Source organism: Lotus japonicus, chromosome 3 (genome assembly GCF_012489685.1).
Source record: "Lotus japonicus ecotype B-129 chromosome 3, LjGifu_v1.2".
NCBI lineage: Eukaryota > Viridiplantae > Streptophyta > Magnoliopsida > Fabales > Fabaceae > Lotus > Lotus japonicus.
Genome location: NC_080043.1, coordinates 91,363,686 through 91,382,778, shown reverse-complemented (window position 1 = coordinate 91,382,778; position 19,093 = coordinate 91,363,686). Strand labels below are relative to the sequence as shown.

Sequence of the window (19,093 nt, the reverse complement as noted above, 5' to 3'; positions counted from 1 at the left end):
CTAATTCCTCTCACCCCTAATCCTACGAGCCAGTTGAAGGTCTTTCCGCATGATGGTCACCCTCTTGGCATGAATAGCGCAGAGGTTTGTGTCCTCGAACAACCCAACCAGGAACGCCTCGGCGGCCTCTTGAAGGGCGTCGACAGCGTCGCTCTGGAAGCGGAGATCAGCCTTGAAGTTCTGAGCAACCTCCCTGACCAGCCTCTGGAATGGAAGCTTCGGGATGAGAAGGTCAGTATTCTTCTGGTACTTGCGGATCTCCCTCAGAGCAACAGTGCCAGGCCTGTAACTGTGGGGCTTCTTGATGCCGGCGGTGATCGGGCAACATTTGAGGGCAGCCATGGTTGAGAACTCCCTTGGCTGGGCGTTGGTAGCGAACTTCCTTGGCGGGCCACCGGCGGATTTCCTTGCAGTCTGCTTGGTACGAGCCATCTGGATATGAAAACCTAGCTCTTGAAAATTGCAAAAGGCTCAGAAGTTAGAAGTGAATTTGGCTTTGTGCTGTGGGGTGAAGATGAAGTAGCAGATGGAGGATTATTTATAAGGTGAAGGTTTGTGAAAAGATTTCATGGTGGGGCGGGAATTCTGAAATGTTTTTTAGTTTTGATGAAAATATTTAAAGTTGCCGCTAAAATGACGTGGATGGGTTGATAGTAAAATAATTATGTTACTTAAATTTTAATTATGAATCAAAACTTGAGAAAAAAATAAAAAATAATAATGATATAATATTAAGTAAAAGGGAAATTGACTCAAATTTATAAAAAAATTAATCAGTTATTAATCAGCTTTAATGTTATTCAATATATTAATTATTTATTCTAATAAATAATTTCTTATATTTAATACAAATATTAATATGATTTAAATTTTATGAATTAATCACAACTTTAGGAAGAAACAAAATTGAAAACAAACTTTAGGAAATTTTAAATGATATAGGTTATAAAAAACAATAAGAATAGAAATAAAAATAATAGGAAAACTTGACTTGACCTAGACATTAATATAAATATTAATTTTAATATTAATATTAATATTATTTAAATTATAATTATAAATCACAAATTGAGAAATTTTTTAAAAATATATACTAAATCAAAATAATTACTATTATATATATAACAAATTTATTAAGTATTAAAGTTAGAAGAGCAAAACAAATTAATAAATTTAAGTATATATAATCTATATTTATACATAAATTAATTTTTAAATTGATAAAAATATTATTTATTTATTTTCATTTTTAATAATATTTATATATTAATTAAAAAACTTGTTATGTATTCTAAGAAATTATATATAATAAGTAGCTAAAATTTTAATCATCAACATAAATTTGAGAAAATACATAAAAAAATATACTATTTTATGTTATTAATATTGTTTACTAATAATTATAAACTTTTAGGTTTCTACTTCTTATAAAAAAATAAAAGTTTATTATGTGTTAATTAAAATGTCATCCTTGAAATACTTTTGAAATCAAATTGGGTCAAAAGTGTGTATCAGCCTGATGTGGCACGAATTTTGCACAACTATCATTTCCACGTGGATTTATTTTTTATTTTATTTTAAAAAATAATTAAAATTAAATCTGAAGTTCTATCTCCTCTTCATCATCATCCATCTCCTCTTCTCCATCATCCATCTTCGGATTGAATCATATATAGACTCATGTTTTAAAATATACCAATTACTTTTTAAAATTATTAACTTAAAAAAATTATATGTTAATACACATATCTTATCATTATCTTGTCTATCTCAATCACAAGAAATGATGATAAGAGTTTATTTGTTCTTATCATATCATGCACTTATCTAAATCCCTATCATATCTTGTTCTTATCATATATCTCATTATTATCTTATTTAATTTACGTCAACCAAAGGATAGGATAAGAGTTTATTTTGTTTTTATCATATCATGTTCTTATTTAATTCTCTATCATATTCTGCTCTTATAATTAAACGACATTCTACATTCAGTTTGATATATAGGAAAAATACATAAAGAAAGAACTTAATGTAGTTATTAGAGAATAATGTGGTGTTATATTTTCCTTAAGTTGTAGCATAGGATTGAACTATAAAAAAAAACTGGAAATTTTGTAAAAACCTACACGGAAAGAAAAAAGTCTTACATCAGTTAACACATATGATATCCATTGGTAATGGTATATCTTCTGTAACATGAATCAGCCTTAGTGATATCATAAAAATTGGTGGATGACATTTTAATTTGAGGGGTTTGAGAAATCGAAAAAAAGAGGACAAAAATCACTCATAGGTAAAAGTAAAGAGACTAAAAATTGCAATTGAGCCAAACACTATATGTATGAGCCCAGCTATGAGCTATAGAGACTTGAAAGATCAAGATCTCCTCGAATGAGATGGACTCCATTTTAATAGCATAGATAATATATTTGTTTATAAATTGATCAAATCTAGCTACCACTAAATTGACGTCATTATTCTTAGCACCATGTTTATGTATCAATACCACATATGCATGTAATCAAACTTCACGAATATATGGTTAGGCAGCAAATCATAAACATTCAAAATATTTTATTTAATAAAATACTTGCCAACAAGTTTATATTTGATGGCATAATTATTCTTGATTGAATAACAATAAAAGATAAACTCAAGGAAACCAACATGGTTTCCCTCAGTTTTACTACAATAAACCCTAAGGCCTCTCGCCTCTAATCCTGCGGGCTAGTTGAATGTCCTTGGGCATGATTGTCACCCTCTTAGCATGAATGGCACAGAGGTTGGTGTCTTGGAACAAGCCCGTCAAATACGCCTCTGCGGCCTCTTGAAGAGCCCAGACGGCGCTGCTCTGGAAGCGGAAATCAGCCTTGAAGTTTAGAGCGATCTCCTTGACCAGCCTCTGGAATGGAAGCTTCGGGATGAGAAGGTTAGTGCTCTTCTGGTACTTGCGGATCTCCCTCAGAGCAACAGTGCCAGGCCTGTAACGGTGGGGCTTCTTCACTCTTTCGGTGGGCGGGGCAGATTTGCGGGCGGCGACGGTCGCCAGGCTCACCCTCGGCGTCTTTCCTCCGGTGGATTTCAGTGCAGTCTGCTTGGTACGAGCCATTTGGGTCAGAAAACTTGTCGTTCAAAAACTTCAAAAGACTCAGAAGTTAGAAGCGAAAGCTTGGTAGTGAAGAGTGAATAGCAGATGAGGAGTATTTATAAGGTGAAGGTTTGTGTACAACATTTCAGGTGTTGTAATTTTTTCCGTTTTGGTGAAAATTTTGAACTCAAATAACCGTTGATGAGTTGATAATCAACGGACATAATGTTCTCTCATCAGAAGCCACGGATCATTATATTAAATGACATGATTGTGATGATGTAGTAATTAAAATCTAAAGGTCAGTAGGTTTGGATAAGACTAATGAGTCACCCACACCTCACTTTCTCTCTCATCTCATTTCTACACTTTTTTTTTCTTTTTACCTCTCTTACTGCATTTTTTGTCACATGATACATTTTTCTCTTTTATTTTTTTATGCAACCAAAGTGGAGCTGGAAAAGACAAGAAAACCAGGCCCACCAATTACTTCACGTTCCAAGAGGTGCCATAATTGAAAATTTAGAAATTAAAATCTCATTATTATCTATCATTAAAACCGCTCCATCCCTAAAAATAAGCCTTGAAATAAAGGAATCATTAGAGACATTATCATTAAAACCTCTTAAACGCTTCCCACCATTATCAACCCATATTAATGAAGAGAGATGGTCAGAGCTCTCCAACTCCACTTTCGCTTCTTCATTTTCCGAGCTCAACAACCTCTCATCATCAAACGCAACAGGAAAACGAAAACGCTTTAGAGGGCGTTTGTTACAAGTTTTACAAAAATATGCCCAGGAATGTTGTTTCCCAGGAATCTCATTACCAGCAAAGTCATTCCCTGGTAAAATGAAAAATGTGTTTGGTTAGTATACGTTATTCCCGGGAATGTTTTTCAAAATCATTTAATAGAAAAAAATATAAAAATAGAAAATAAGTAGTGGAATAGAGAGTTAGTGGAAAATAACTTTCATTCCCATGGGAATGTAAGATTCCCCTTCTTTAAGATGGGAATGAGATTCAAAAAATCATGTGTAATTTACTTACCTAGAATCTTTCATACCCGGGAATAAAAAAATTTAAACTTCTACCAAACATGGGAATGTTACTTTCCCAACCTCACATTTCCGGGAATATTTTGAGATGTCTATCTACCAAACGCCCTTAGGGAATAAAGCTTCCACCGACAAACGTGGTTCCAGAACACCACCATGAGATATATTTGAGATCATACAATCATATTCCACCAAGAAGGGGGCAACACATCGATCTCTTCGAACCCCTAGCAGGACATCTCACCATAGACACGCAAATGGATTCTCCCCGATAAGCGCATAATTGATGCACTTTATGTGTGTATTTTTAAGCTTCATTATATATCTTTGTGCTTAATTCTTATGTCTTAGTCATATTTTGACCATTAATGCTTATTTGGATTATTCATAGAAATGTGCTTAATTCTACACTTTTAGTTTATGTGAATCTGAAGTTATAGTGATCCGAATGGGCGTGTAATATGTCGTGGGAAAGATAACTTGAAGCCCTACAACTTTCATGTTCATCTAATTTCAAGAATCAGCCTCTAACTCGGTTATAATTCCCTTGCAAAGTTATTGTCGCTAATCTTGCGAGTCTGGAACAGTCTGCATTTAAATGATCATATCTTAGGCTACAAAACTCTGAATTAGGATCCGCTTAAAGGCCCGTGAAGCTGACTTAAAGAGTTACAAATTTAATGTTACCTTGATTGAAGTTTCAGCCTTCGTATGGGTCCCGTGAATGCCTAAGTATTCAGCATTTTACTCCTCTCTGTGGGCCTGATTTTGTGAAGATTTATAAAAGATTTTGGAAAGATTTAGATAGCAAGGATTGTTACTTGATTGACAAGTTTATATATTATTATAAATAGGCTAGTAGAGGCTCTTTTTAGGACCTCACCTCATCTCTCCCTCTTTTCAAGTATGAGTTGCTAAACTCCTTAGCTAGTCTTAGGATTTTTAATATTCTTGTGTTTGCAAACCTGAGGTTTCGTTCTTAATATATTTCATCTTTTTATTCAAGCTGATTTATGTTCTTTAATTCTTGCTTTCAATAATATTTTGGATTCAAGTAATATTGTGTTTTAATTGTTATTATCCAAGCAAGTTGAGTCAGTTAGAGGATTCTTTAACTGGTGATGAGACGATGAAGCGATCGTGAATTCGTTCTCTAAGAACACATATCTCTAATGCAGATCGGTTGTTAGCTTCGAGGATTCCGTGGGCATAGACAGTTCTTGTACTTTGAAGCGGCGATCGCCAAGCTTCTCAACTTGAACGAATCATATTCTGAACGATTGTTCAGTGGAGAATCAGGATTTTCATCTCACGATTGTAAGTTGGAATTCAACTCAAAGGCTTGTCAAAAAGCTGAATTAATCTCTTATAACCAATGAAGGTTTGTTGCACTTGAATGTTATAATCTGAGGGCTAACGTTTTCTTTTATCTGATACTTCAATCATATGTTTCTTCTTGATAATCAACCAAACCCCATTTTTATTTGCTTTTGTTATACTCTAATCTCAATTAATACTTCATCAAGTCCTCGTGAGATCGATCCTGGTGTTCAATACCTTGTACCACATTCAAAGCATAAATACTTTGACACGCACCCGCGACAGTGCGTTCGTCGCTCCCCTTCTGGTGATTTTATCTAGACCTTCTCAAAATGGAGCTCTTTTCTTCTTGAATTATCCTACAAAGAAGGAAACCTAGAGGAACTACCTGAACCACTCCTTTGAGGGAACTTGGCCCAAGACACCCTCAAGGACCCGCCTTCAACCCTAAGCTCATCAAGTGACTTAATAGCAAAACCCACAACCATCCTGGAATTGAAACGAATAAAGCCAAACCGCAATTTCCTTCCTAACCACTAATGCGGATGGATAAAAACCCTAGACAACTTCCCATGCTAGTTGAACATGTACCTAATATGATGGTAAGAAACTGAGTCAAAGACACTGTCAATGAATAGAGGGAAACATTACCCATCCTCTTGGCCTTCCACATCACTAAAAAAGCCTATACTCGTCCACTAAAGGGACGAAGAAGTCCAACAGCTCCGGTGAAAGCAAGAGTAAAGAAAGCCCTAGCAAAGCGTAAAGAATCCATTAAACATCACTTAAACTATACATTAGAATCGCATCAACTCTAGTAAAAGAATTAACTTCATGGGGAATATGTCAAAGATGAACATCTCAGGTACGCTCAAAATGCCAAGAATGTCAAGAAGATCTTCTCCATAATATGAAACATGCACTTACGTGATCATATGTTGCGTAATGTTATCTATTAATAAAAGATATTTATTGATTGATTTTAAAATTCACAAAAAGAAAACTATTTATTAAATATTTTTTAATTACTCCAATATATTTTTATATGTATTTTAACATGTTAATACTTTGTTTTGAGAAATAGAAATATGTATTAATCAAGTGATGAGAAAATATGCAAGATATACACCCTCCTCAAATGATCAAAAAAGAAGCAACCTAGAAAGAGCCAAAAAAAAACGCCAAGAGAAAATCCCGCGCCCGGGGAGGCGGCAAAAAAATTGCCCCCAAAGCCTATGCAAGCCCAACTAGATAAAGCCAAACAACCAACAAAACCCAACTAAGACCATAAAAACGATCTACCCCAATCCAACCAATAAACCATAAAAAACTACAAGAACCTGATCCTCCATCTGCAAGCACAACGAAGGTCTTGTAGCCAAGATCTAGGTTGTAATCGCATTATGGGCTATGGCGTTTGCGCAATCAAAACACATCCTTATGCATTTCCCCATCAGAACGACGTTCCTTGCCCGAGTCAAAATGCCATAAGGATTAGACAGCTCATGTGGAAGAACCATCTGTTCTTTCCCAAATGCCTCTGCGTCGCCCGCAACCAAAGACACCGAACTAGAACACGACGAAGGCAAACCCTTCTTCTCGCATTCCCTAGCCCCAACCTTTTTGGACCTACCCCTTGGCCTAGGAAGTTTCATAGCAAATATAGGTGAGGATGGTTGGGACAGAACGCCGGACAAGGGCTCGCCGCCGAGGGTGCTTAACCCATCCGTGAAAACAGAGGAAAAGTTGTTCTTCTCCATCCCACAGTTTCCATCCACAACAACTTGTCCAACTTAGTCACTCGCTGAAGAAGGAAGAAGGGCAAGTGCCGCAGAACTCTCCGGAGAGGACTTCAGGGGATGAAGAGGGCTCCTCGTTTTTTATTTAGATAAGCCAAATGATATTAATGGGAGTACAAATGGATACTCCAACCAATATACAAGAGAAACAAAATAAGAAACTAAATAAAGCAGGTAACAGAAACCAAGAAACAAAAGGAGCAGCACCTGGGCAAAGGAGGAAAACAAGGAAAACGGTTACAAAACATCAAGAGAGAAACACGCTCCAAGCTCCAGCAGAAAAAGCAAACGCACCATTACAAGGAGGAAATAATAAGAAGTGGCTACGTCTGCCAATCATAAAAGGAGCAAGGGGAAATTTCAGGGAAAAGAAAGGCAACAAGAAGCCTTTCTCCAATATAGCACCCTCGGTCAACCCCATTACCTTCTCCAAATCTCCGGCTACCAAAGCAAGAGAAGACATACTGTGCGAAGCCCCCGAGTACCAGAGGGAGCTTTCGAGAACTTGGTCTGAGCCACCGCTAGAGCTGCCTCACCCACCTTGAGGCCATCAAGAGCACAGATAGATGAGTCGCATGCTTCTTAAAGAGAAAACGAACGAACCCGAATCGAGATCGCCTTCCAAGCTTCTGATTTCGTTGAACGAAGACCAGCGAGACCCTCCCAAAGAGGGAAAAAAGCCCCCGAAGATGATGATACCCCACCCCCTCTTCTATGTTGTTAGCAAATAGCGTTGTAATGTTCGGCGAGTCACTCGTCTCAGTCTCTAATCTCCCCCTTTTCAATTTAGAGTCGTCTGCATTTAGAGCCAAGAGCGGGCTTCCCTATGCCTCATCGTCACCATCCGCCTCTTCGTCTCCTGCCGCTGGATCTTGCCCCTCTTCACCACCAGCCACCATCGAGCTTGTTTGGGTTAGGGAAACCCTAGCAGAGCTGAAGCTCTTCTCCATTCTTTATAAGAATAGTTTTGACTGGATGCACTCTATTAAACAATATGGATACTTAATTATGGAGACTTTTGATAAATGTCAATTTTTGACAAGTGCTAATCTAACCAAATCTTAATTGAGTTATCGTGCTTTTTGGGATAGACCGCCACACCTAAGCCTATTATTCCGCATTTATTCAAAACAATAATTATTCAATCTTAAAATTAAATATTAATTGTTACGAGCTATTTTTTGTTTACGTTTAAAGGATGGCTAATTTTATTTTTCGATGTATCAAAAAAAAAGGATGATTAATTTTCCAAGATTTCTTTCTGAAAAATATGTTTTAAATTTTTATTTTAATTTCATTAAATAGTTAATATTTTTTCAATTTTTAATTTTGATTTTTTGAATAAATATATATTTTTAAGTCAGGTTTAATATCTTTTTATCAAATATCAATAGGTTGAAAAGTTAATAGATACAAAATAAGAAATAAGTGGTGGATTAATAATTTGATCTTTAAATGGAATAACAATTGTTAATTTTCCCCAAATTTAATTGTCAAATAAATATTTATTATTATGTGATATTTTTGTATGAATTCTTACCATCATTAATCATTGTACTTTGATTTTTTCTAAATTATATTCTCACCTTTTATTTTAAATCAATTTAACAGTTAATTTTTTCGAAAAATAAGGATTCAATTTTATATTTTGATTTTTTGAATATAAATTGTTTTTTTAATATTGATATGATATCTACTTATTTTAATTAAATTCAAAAAAAACTATATATTTTCGTAATTGAAATTAAACCGAATTACAATAATGATAATATGTAAGGAACCATTCTCTTTCAATACAGGCTGAAATTAAGAAATTAAGAATTCTTATATTTTAATTCAATAGACTTCTTTTTTAGTTTTATGTTGACTGATTAAAAACACAGAAAAAGTAATTAATAAATATTTGGTTATCACTCCTATCTTTTGATTTTCATATGTATTTTAAAATGTTCATAATTAATAAAAAATAAAATTAATAATAGAAAATTGAATTTCACACAAAGTAGATGGTTAGGATTTTTTTTTTGGTCAAATAGTAGATGACTAGGTTTGACCAAATCTTCATCAAACTTTAATTTTGATAATGCAACTCATGTTTTTATGTCATTTTATTTGGCCCTGCCCATCAAGCCTAGACTATTTTTTTTTTGGTACAATAAGAAAATAAACAAGAACAAAACTAAACAACTATATCCTGACAAAGCAAAGGAACCACATTCAACAGCAGGATGTTCCATTCCTTCCAATCCCAGTTCTCTGTAGGCATGGCAGTGGGGCCCGAACCCGCGGGTACCCGACCCGACCCGACCCGGTTTGACGGGTGAAACCCGAGTTGACTGGGTTTGGGTTCGGGTTCGGGTTTTACCCGATTATAAAACCTATGTTCGGGTTCGGGTTCGGGTTTGGTTAAACCCGCACCCGAACCCTACCCGAAACCCGATTATATGCCTCAATTTACATAAATAGCCTCATATCCAATTATCCAGGTCCTATATTAGTCATTGTTAACTTTGTTGCATGCCTATTTATGAACCAAGGGTGGGAAATGAGAACAATTACTTATTAGCTTTTTTTCTTTTCCAAAATGTAGTTTATTGAGCTGTACATGTTGGTTACAAAAATAAATGGTACATGTTCTCAACGGGTTTCGGGTTCGGGTGTGGAAACCCGAAACCCATCGGGTGTGGGTGTGGGTGTGGGAGTGTACCCGAAACTTGTTTGGGTTCGGGTTCGGGTTCGGGTTTGTCATTTCGGGTTCGGGTTTGGGCAGGGTGAAACCCGCACCCGACCCTACCCGATGCCATGCCTAGTTCTCTGTAATAATAATTTTAGCCATTACATCAGCCACCATATTCCTCTTCCGAGGGACTTGGACGACTGTCATGCTTCAATACCAAGCTAGCAAAGCTCACAAAAAAAAACACATAAAGAGACAAAGCATTAAAACACATCTATTCAAAACCACAATTATTCACTGAATGTTGCATTCCAATTATACTCATTGAAAGAATTGCAATAAAAAATGATGAGAAATACATGATATTCACCCTTCTCAAAATGTGAAAAACACTTCAAATACTCAACAATTTGGTGATTCATTAAAACACACAACATCTGCAATTATTTTAAGTTTTAGAGCTCTTCATGTAAATGGAGCATCTTAAATCAATGTTTTCATTCAGCAATAAATTTGATAAAAAAAATCCAAAATAGATCTCTAATGTTCTATGTTTTCTGTAATGAGTGATTGCCAATTTGAACAGACGGTGTTGCATTTGATTGCACAGTTCTTGAATTGATGGGAAAATAAGATCTACAACGAATTGCAATGAAACAAGACATTTCGCATTCGGATCAAATTACAATAGAAGATAAACCCTAGGAATTTAATCAACATTGTTTCCCCAAATTTTTCTTCAACAAACCCTAAGCCCTTTCACCCCTAATCCTACGAGCAAGCTGAATATCCTTCGGCATGATGGTCACCCTCTTAGCATGAATCGCACAGAGGTTGGTATCCTCAAAAAGCCCAACCAGGTACGCCTCGGCAGCCTCTTGCAGAGCGGAGACGGCGCTGCTCTGGAATCGGAGATCGGTCTTGAAATCCTGAGCGATCTCTCTGACCAGCCTCTGGAATGGAAGCTTCCTGATGAGAAGCTCAGTGCTCTTCTGGTACTTACGGATCTCCCTCAGAGCGACGGTTCCAGGTCTGAAACGGTGGGGCTTCTTCACGCCGCCGGTGGCAGGGGCAGATTTGCGGGCGGCCTTGGTTGCTAGCTGCTTCCTCGGCGCCTTGCCTCCGGTGGATTTTCTGGCGGTTTGCTTTGTACGAGCCATCTGGATCTGGAAACGTAACTGGTGAAAATTGCAAAGGGATTGAAATTGAAATTGAAATTGAAATTGAAATTGAAATTGAAATTGAAATTGAAATGTGTTTGTGTGGTGAAGAGGAAGTTACAGATGGAGATTATTTATAGGGTGGAGATTTGTGAAAATATTTCAATGTGGGAGCGGGAATTTTGAAGTTTTTTTGGGTTGTGAAATTTTGGTGGATTGTGGTTATTTTATGACCGTCGATGAGTGGGGTAATCGACGGATGGAGTGGTTTCGAAGTGGAAGCCACGGATCGTGATCCGTGATATACTGAAAGGACCAATAGGCTTCAAGATAGGTGATGGTAGCTGGGTCCCACGTGTTTTTTAACATTGGTTTAAATTTCTTGTGGCGGTAGCCTCTGCTTTCATTTGAGAAACTTTTTTTCTTTTTGTGTTGTGCAATGTGCATTATGTTTTGTTGGTAAAAGTAAAAATGAGAAAAAGTAATATGCGAGATAAAAAAAATAAAATATAAGTAGAAAGGATTTAAAGAGGAACAATTATGTCATTTTTAAATTATTTTAATTTAGATTGAAAAAAAAGGAACAAGTGATATATATTGTTTGGTTTGAATTTAGATATAAATTCATTGATTGATAAAATAACAAATATGATGAGATTGGGTTCGAATATTTTTTTTCTTCAAAGGCGATCCGGTCCAATATGCAAACAGCGCTAAAGAACAGTGACAGGAAGACATGGAATGACACGAGGAAAATAACCTTCAAGGTCATGAGTAACAAGAATGTATTTACATTGTTTACACCAAGTGAGACACTTGGTGTTATTCAGTTTGATAGGAAGGTTTTTAGTAGAGCTATCAATATGGGTTCCAACCCGCGGGCCAGCTCGACGGGTTGGCTAAATGAGTCGGGTTGGGTTGGTTAAATTTCAGCTCGAATAGAACTTGGGTTAGTGCAACCCGGCTCGTATAACCCGCGGGTTAGACGGGCCAACCCGCGGGTCAAGCGAGCCAACCCGTCGGGTTAGATTGATTTTTTATTAAAAAAATTGTTTTATTTGTCTTTAATTTCAGGTTTGTTTTATGGATTATTTTTAGATAGAAAAATGGAAATTTTCATTTCTTTAAATTTGAGTCGATTTTTTGTGTTTTATATATTGTTATTCTATTATTTATCTCATTTTAAATGTGACGGTAAAATAATTGTGTTCTCAAAACCTGTAAACTAAATTCTTTTTCTATATTTCAAATGTGAGATAAAAGTAATTGCGATAATAAACCTCTTTTTTATGAGTTGGTACCAATTTCTCTAAGTATTTTTTTGAAATTATTTTTTTAATAACATTTTAAACATTTTCTAATCCAATTTCTCTATTTTTTATATTTATTTCACTCAACCCGCGAGCTAGCCCGCCAACCCGCGAGCTCGTAGCGAGCCGGGTTGGGTTCATATTTTCCTGGCTCGTTAAGACCCCGGGTTGACACAACCCAACCCGTTTTCAACCCAACCCATACGGGCTGACCCATATGGGCCGGGCTGGCCCATATTGACAGCTCTAGTTTTTAGTGATGTTGAATTAGACTATATCTTGAAACAATGTGAGGTTACCATCATTTCATGTCAAATGACAATACCAAGTATAACATTGTGATCATTGTAAGAAATTGGGAGAGACAAGTTCTCTCCAATAACATGAAAGTTTGATAATATCAGTTTATTATCTTCTTCTTGATTAGCTTCTATCACAATATATTTATCATTCTCGTCATAAATATATAAGAGTTTCACTTATTTATTACACGTGAAGAAGGATAGGCACAAAACGTTAACATGAGGAAACATGATAAAGTTTTCACATGAGATTATTATGATTCCAAAGTTGTGGGTTCTTTTTTTTTCGCCGAATCCAAATTGTTGATCCAGATGTAAATGAATGTAATTATTATAATTCAAGCTACGCTTAACTCTACTTTATAATCAGCTCGAATTTTAAGATGATATCAAAAGATAAAGATAGTATAAATTTGTGAATTGAATCACTAATATGTTCCTTCCGTATTGCAAACTCCATCCTCCTAAAAACTAACTCGGCTATGATGGTTTCTCTATACTTTTTACTCTTTCTTTTTAATTTTTTCCTATCTACCATGCCTTCGGGCCTCAAGAGTAAGTTCTGGGTCTTTAATATATCACTATTGGGAAAAAAAAAAAACAAAAAAAGGATGATGGTAAGCCGCTTAAGAAGATTGGCAGCCGAAGAACATGACAAGGCAATAAAAAATTGATAGATTCAGACATTCTCATAGTCAGGCTAGAATATTCTTTTGCTATCAACATCAATGTCTCTGTCATCCAGAAGAATCACATTTTTTTAAAATATTGCTTCCTTCAAACCAGTTCTACTTAGCAGAATCTTATTGGTATAGTCAGTAGTAGTCATATTCATAAAATAATTTTCATTATCCCGACTCAAAATAATAAGAAAAACTCACAAAGGCCATAAGTTCAAGTAAGCAATTCTAGAAGCTTTGTTCTGCTTTTCTGTGCATAAGCTAATAGCCTAATAATGAAGCAAATCAATACTCTAGCTCTAAGAAGCGATATACATATTCTGTATGTACAAGAGTAAAATAAGGTGGATTAAAGAAAACATGGTATGTGAATGTGTTATGAATCTTATCATGTATATCATCATATTCATACCCAGCTGCTGGACAAGGATAAGTCATGGAATCTGAATGAAAGATCCCCAGCTGTGCCTCTCTCAAGCTGCGAACCATCACTGTCAATATCACTTGGATCAGAACCTTCCTGTGGAAATGGCTGTATTTGATTCTCGTTTGGATGGCTTGCTAACTGAACTTCAGGTGGTAATGGCAACACTGAGGGAGACAAGGCCCTCAACTTTGTACTTTCTGCATTTGAAGAAGTCAATGATGCTCGGTCCCAAAGGAAGACGTGTAGGAGAATAGGAACATTGGTGTGCCGATGCAAGGACAGTTTCTGGCTCAACGAAACAGTGTCGTAACACCGAATGGCGCCAGTCGAAGACACCATCCATGGAAGGACTCTTTGATTTGAAAGTCTTGAAACTACCAGCAACTTTGAAGTGTTTCTTGCTTTCCTGTACAGATTGCTCAGCCCTGAACGTGTGGCGGGTGCATTTTCTTGGCCATCATCAGTAACTGATGAGATGAAAATAAAACCCTGTTGATCAGAAAATTATTAGCTAAAACCTTCAACAATAACACTATCAATTTTAACTAAATAAGTGCGATCAAGATCCAGAGAGAGAGACCTCTTCTGTACGACTAATGGCAAAGCCAAGCTTAGCATCACCCTCTTTTAGTTTTATTTCGACTGAGAACTCTCCGCCTATTGGAGCATACCATAGCCGAACTGCTCTGACAACACCAATGTCTACTCCATGATAATCCTCAAAGCCATAAAGGCTTACGTTTGCCAGGTTAGCTAAGTCAGATAATGACCCTGCATTTACAGTAGAAGAAGCTGTATCTCCAGAGATCTGTCACATTAATAAAAGGGAAATACCAGTTATCACATCATGCGGAAAAATATCATCAAACCAGCCAATAATAGCGAAACTTGTCTCTCAAATTAAGATGGTAACAGCGTGCTTGGATCAACTTTAACTCACTCAAAACCAATTCTGCCTCACACAAGTTATTAGGAGTAGTTTCTTCCCACTACTTCACTAAAAAATGATTGTGCTTCAACATGGAAATCCAACGGGTGTCCAAACATGCTATTGCCAATCTTCTAAATCCAAATATATAAAAAGATTATAAAATTCAAGAGTGCCTCTCCTTGTGTCAGACAAATAGCATACTCCAACAGTCTAATTCCATACTTGGAGAAATTATCATGACTCAACTTGAAAGTTTAGACATGATGTCATACAAATTAATCATCCAATGGACTTCTATGATAGCCTCTTCTTTTTATTTTCTTCTGGGGAATGGGGGGCTGAACTTGAGGAATGGTAGTAATAATTCAGTTAGGTGTCATTTGAATATAATTTACATAAGTACAGTCATGAGTCATTAGTTACTCTTCCTTCAGAAGTTTTAGTACGAAAAATAAGATAGGTCTAGCATCAATTGTGGAAATTAAGAGTCCAATTGGAGATAAAAATGTAGAGACTAGAGACTATTTACAGAGCCATTGTGATAGCATGCTACAACAATATGTGCCTTGTTTTTTTAAGGGATTTGATTGTTTACCTTAGTAAGTAAGGACTCAGTTTGAATGTTCATGAAGACAATGGGGACCCCTGAAGCTTGAGCTGCATTAAGCCAGGCATTTGCCCTGGCTAGGGTGTCCTCCAGATCATTATAGTGAGAAGCATTCATATCTGAAGCTCTGGGAAGAAGTAATATGGAAAGGAAGTTGCTAGAATTGGGAACTGATAGCAACTCATGCATTCTCCTCTCCCACGGATACGAGACAAATCCATCCTGTAGCCGGGTCTTGGTTAGCGCATTTACCATCCTAGAGGACCTTGAAGCTGCAAAGTGCAGTTTTATAGTCTCCAGATTAGATGAAGATAACCGAAAGTAAAAGTGAAACTGCAATTTTATTGCTGAGTGAATAAAATAACAACAGACAATTAGGCCTAAGCCTAACAACTTCCAAGCATAAGGTGAATTCAAGATGCATTCATTTCTCTATTCTGAGATTTAGGGTTGTTCTGAAGTTGACGCTACACATACAAGACAAGGCATCTATAGAAAGATTTAATATTTAGTATAATAGAAATTTATTCCTTTACTGGTAGTTTCAATTTTCAACCTTTGAAATCACATTAGTGTTATCATCGTATACTTGATAAGCAAAAGCAATAGGCTCTGAAACTACAAATTATAATACAATTAGGACAGACTCCAAGCTTAAAAGAAAATCAAGAAGATTTGGAACAGAAGGCAAAAACAGCATTGTAGACCTGACTACTGTCAAAATCATGCACTTTATATGTCAAAGATCGATTTCAAGTTTATTTGGATTCCAGTTTATTACGATCTGAATGGACTTTCAACACAATCCATAAAAAAATGTTCCATTCACATTTTGTCTTGAAGTATATGGGTTTCACTCATAAGTTGTACTAGAGTAACTAGACGTGTTTAATCAACACTAATGACTACCATGCATGTATGAATACCTATTACATGAAATATTGATTATCGGAAAGCAACATTAATCACAAGTGTACAACTTTCTTTACTTTCCTTCTCTTCAAGCTATTATGAAAGATGTGAAAAGTTCCAGTTATTACTTATTAGATGATCCACAATGAAAAGAGGACTAGGATAACAGAAATCAGGTGGACCAAATGTCAATGTCAAGTCACCATGCACAAAAGGAAATCATGAGTATCACGCAACTTGCTGGCTGCATCTAACAAAAGTTAGCTGCTTTCAGTTGAGAAGTTAATGCCTCTAGTAAATGCTCCATCTTATGAATATTTAATCCACTTAATGGACCAAATATCAGTTAGCCAAAAGGCTAACAAATTACTAATTTTCTCCCTAATTAAAGTTGGAAGAACTGCCACCCAAGTTTGCAGGAGGTTCATTTTGGTTGACTCAAAATATCCCACCTAAGTCCAAGTCCAACTAGTTGAAAGATTAATTTCTCAACATTATCAGGCGTAAGAGATTCTAAATATTAATAACTATTTATCCACTAAAAAAAAAGCAATGATGTCTGCTTAGACAAATCGCAGACAAACCAGAATAAGATAAGAATACAGAACCTTATCTATCTACCATTATTTCCTGTACTATAGCCGCACTAGTTGTTGTTCCGTAGTGAAAGAAAAAAACAAGATTTGATTCAAATCCATGAAATAATCTTCAATTCAAACTAACTTTTGATTCAAAAAAGACAACCCAGAAGCCACCTAATTAATCAACTAAAGCAACAAAATTACCATCAGAAATATCAACATAATTTTCTTAATTTCTGGAGATAATTAATTTGAGCATAATATATCGAACTCTAAACCAATTACCTAATAGCTTAAGCTTTTGGGTCCATTTCTAACAATTTCAATAAGTTCATCAAATTAACTTATTCATAAGGGTTTACGCGATAAGTGTCATAAGCGCTTAATTAAGTTGTTTTCTGTTCACCCAAACGCACACTAAGATTATTGTAATGCACACCAACTGTTTGTAAAAAACTCTACAATTGATTTTGAAACCAGAATCAATTCTAATTCTGAGGAGAAGCTTATGCTTATGCGTACCTTGGAGTTGGAAGCACTCAGCTTCAGTTCGATCCAAGAACCCAACAACGTAATTAGGATCTGAGATTGACCGGAGAACGTAATTCTTCTTCCCGGAGGATTCATTAGGAACGATACAAGCCTGCAATTCGGCGAACAGGTCAGGTCCACGGCGGACACGGACACAGATGGAGGTTTCCTTCTTCTTATACGCATCCTGAAGGATCTTGTTGACGCCGCTCTTGCCGCTCTTGAACGGCGACTTGAACCGGATGAGCGAGTTAACCGAACCGCCGATTCGAAGCTCTTCGACTATGTCGCCGGTTTGGAGCATGTCGCCGGTCCATTCGTCGGCTTTGGAGCTTCCTCGAAGACACTCGATGGATAGGACTTTGGTGTCTCGTGTCGGTGAGTCTGAACTGCTTTGTGAGGCTCTGTCCATGGTCATGTTCTTGGTGATGAATCTGATCACGGTTGTATTAATCTCATCGTTGGTTCTGAATTTTCACTGTTTTCGGTTTTGGTCCCTGAAGAGTGAAGGGTGAGTAACGAGTTAATGTTACACTGACAGTGTCATGTGTAGTGTATGTGAGAAAATTAACCAAGTGGTCCTTTGTACTTTGTGGTTGTGGTGTTAATTATGGCACAATTTTGAGGGAGCAAAATGGGTGAGGGGAAGAGATGGAAAAGTGATTATGGAAATGTTGAGTGAGGTGGTTTTCTTTCTTTTAATGATGGAATTGATGAAAGAGTTGAAGATTTGATAAGACCTGAATGGATTCTGTTCTGGAAGAAATTGCAGAAAATGTTATAAAGATGAAACTAGGGAGAAAGTCAATTGAAAAAGAAGCTGTTGAGGTAAGTAAATGTGAACCCAACAGCAGCTTCTGTGGTTTTTCGTTTAAGAGATCTTAGGTAAGTGATCAACCACAAAATTATCATACTGACGAATAAAAGATGATTGAAAACAATTAAAAGACATTGCCTCTCTTTAATAGTGAAAATTTAATTATTTTTTCAATTCATCTTGCTAAAGGATATTTAAATTTGCCAATATGTGATTGGTTCACACAATACATTGGAGGGTTGTGTGTATTTCAAAAGTTCTAAGTCTCACATTGACGATAAATATTATAATAGCTTATATTTAAACTTCATATGGAGGTGGTAAAGAGCTTAGTGAGGAGTTGACCCTCACGGCATGAGATTGGACTTCGTTGGTTAGATGCAGTGCAAATCGGAGGATTCGCTCCTTGTACTTTGCCTCCACCCTCACATGGTCCTCCTTGTCATTTTTCCAACCTCTACCCTAGCTATGTCGTCCTTACCTTAGCGGCATGTGTGATGTCTTCGCCTTCATATGTTCCCCTACCTCTTCCTAGTGCCTGTTGACACAACATCGTCGCCCTCTGCCTAGTGGTATGTAGAATGCCACATCAACTCCTCCTCATGTTCCCTTGATCTCCCCCGTTGGAGCCCCTTGCCTTAGTGACCTCTTGGCCCTCAAGATCGACCTTTCCCTCTACGTCGACCCAGGGCCGGTCTCGACATTTTGGAGGCCCTGGGAAAATAATAAAAATGGACCCTTAAAACTTTTAACGTTCGAAATTTCATTAGAACCATTATGTTAGTTCGTTTGGCAACTGGCCTCTTGCAACCTGCACAGGGGTCACGTGTTCGAATCCAAGCAACGCTACCTTTTGCTTTAATTTTTGAATCTTTCAATTCAAATTAATT

At 36.5% G+C, this 19,093-nt stretch overlaps 3 protein-coding genes across 3 annotated transcripts; all 3 read right to left on the bottom strand.

Moving 5' to 3' along the window:
- Window positions 1-3,123, bottom strand: LOC130745007 (uncharacterized). The gene is made up of 3 exons (XM_057597160.1): window positions 2,709-3,123; window positions 2,510-2,529; window positions 1-452 (listed from the first exon to the last, which is right to left on the bottom strand). Exons 1-3 carry the CDS (start codon window positions 3,110-3,112, stop codon window positions 1-3), a joined length of 876 nt encoding a protein of 291 aa, XP_057453143.1. The 5' UTR covers window positions 3,113-3,123.
- A 7,392-nt stretch (window positions 3,124-10,515) lies between these two features.
- LOC130747337 (histone H3.2) lies at window positions 10,516-11,227 on the bottom strand. The gene has a single exon (XM_057600240.1). The coding sequence runs from the start codon at window positions 11,103-11,105 to the stop codon at window positions 10,695-10,697; it is 411 nt and encodes a 136-aa protein (XP_057456223.1). The 5' UTR covers window positions 11,106-11,227; the 3' UTR covers window positions 10,516-10,694.
- Window positions 11,228-13,542: 2,315 nt separating this feature from the next.
- Window positions 13,543-18,277, bottom strand: LOC130747336 (uncharacterized). Its single transcript, XM_057600239.1, has 4 exons — window positions 17,378-18,277; window positions 15,351-15,634; window positions 14,405-14,632; window positions 13,543-14,313 (listed from the first exon to the last, which is right to left on the bottom strand). The coding sequence occupies exons 1-4, from the start codon at window positions 17,802-17,804 to the stop codon at window positions 13,804-13,806; spliced, it is 1,449 nt and encodes a 482-aa protein (XP_057456222.1). The 5' UTR covers window positions 17,805-18,277; the 3' UTR covers window positions 13,543-13,803.
- Window positions 18,278-19,093: the final 816 nt, after the last annotated feature.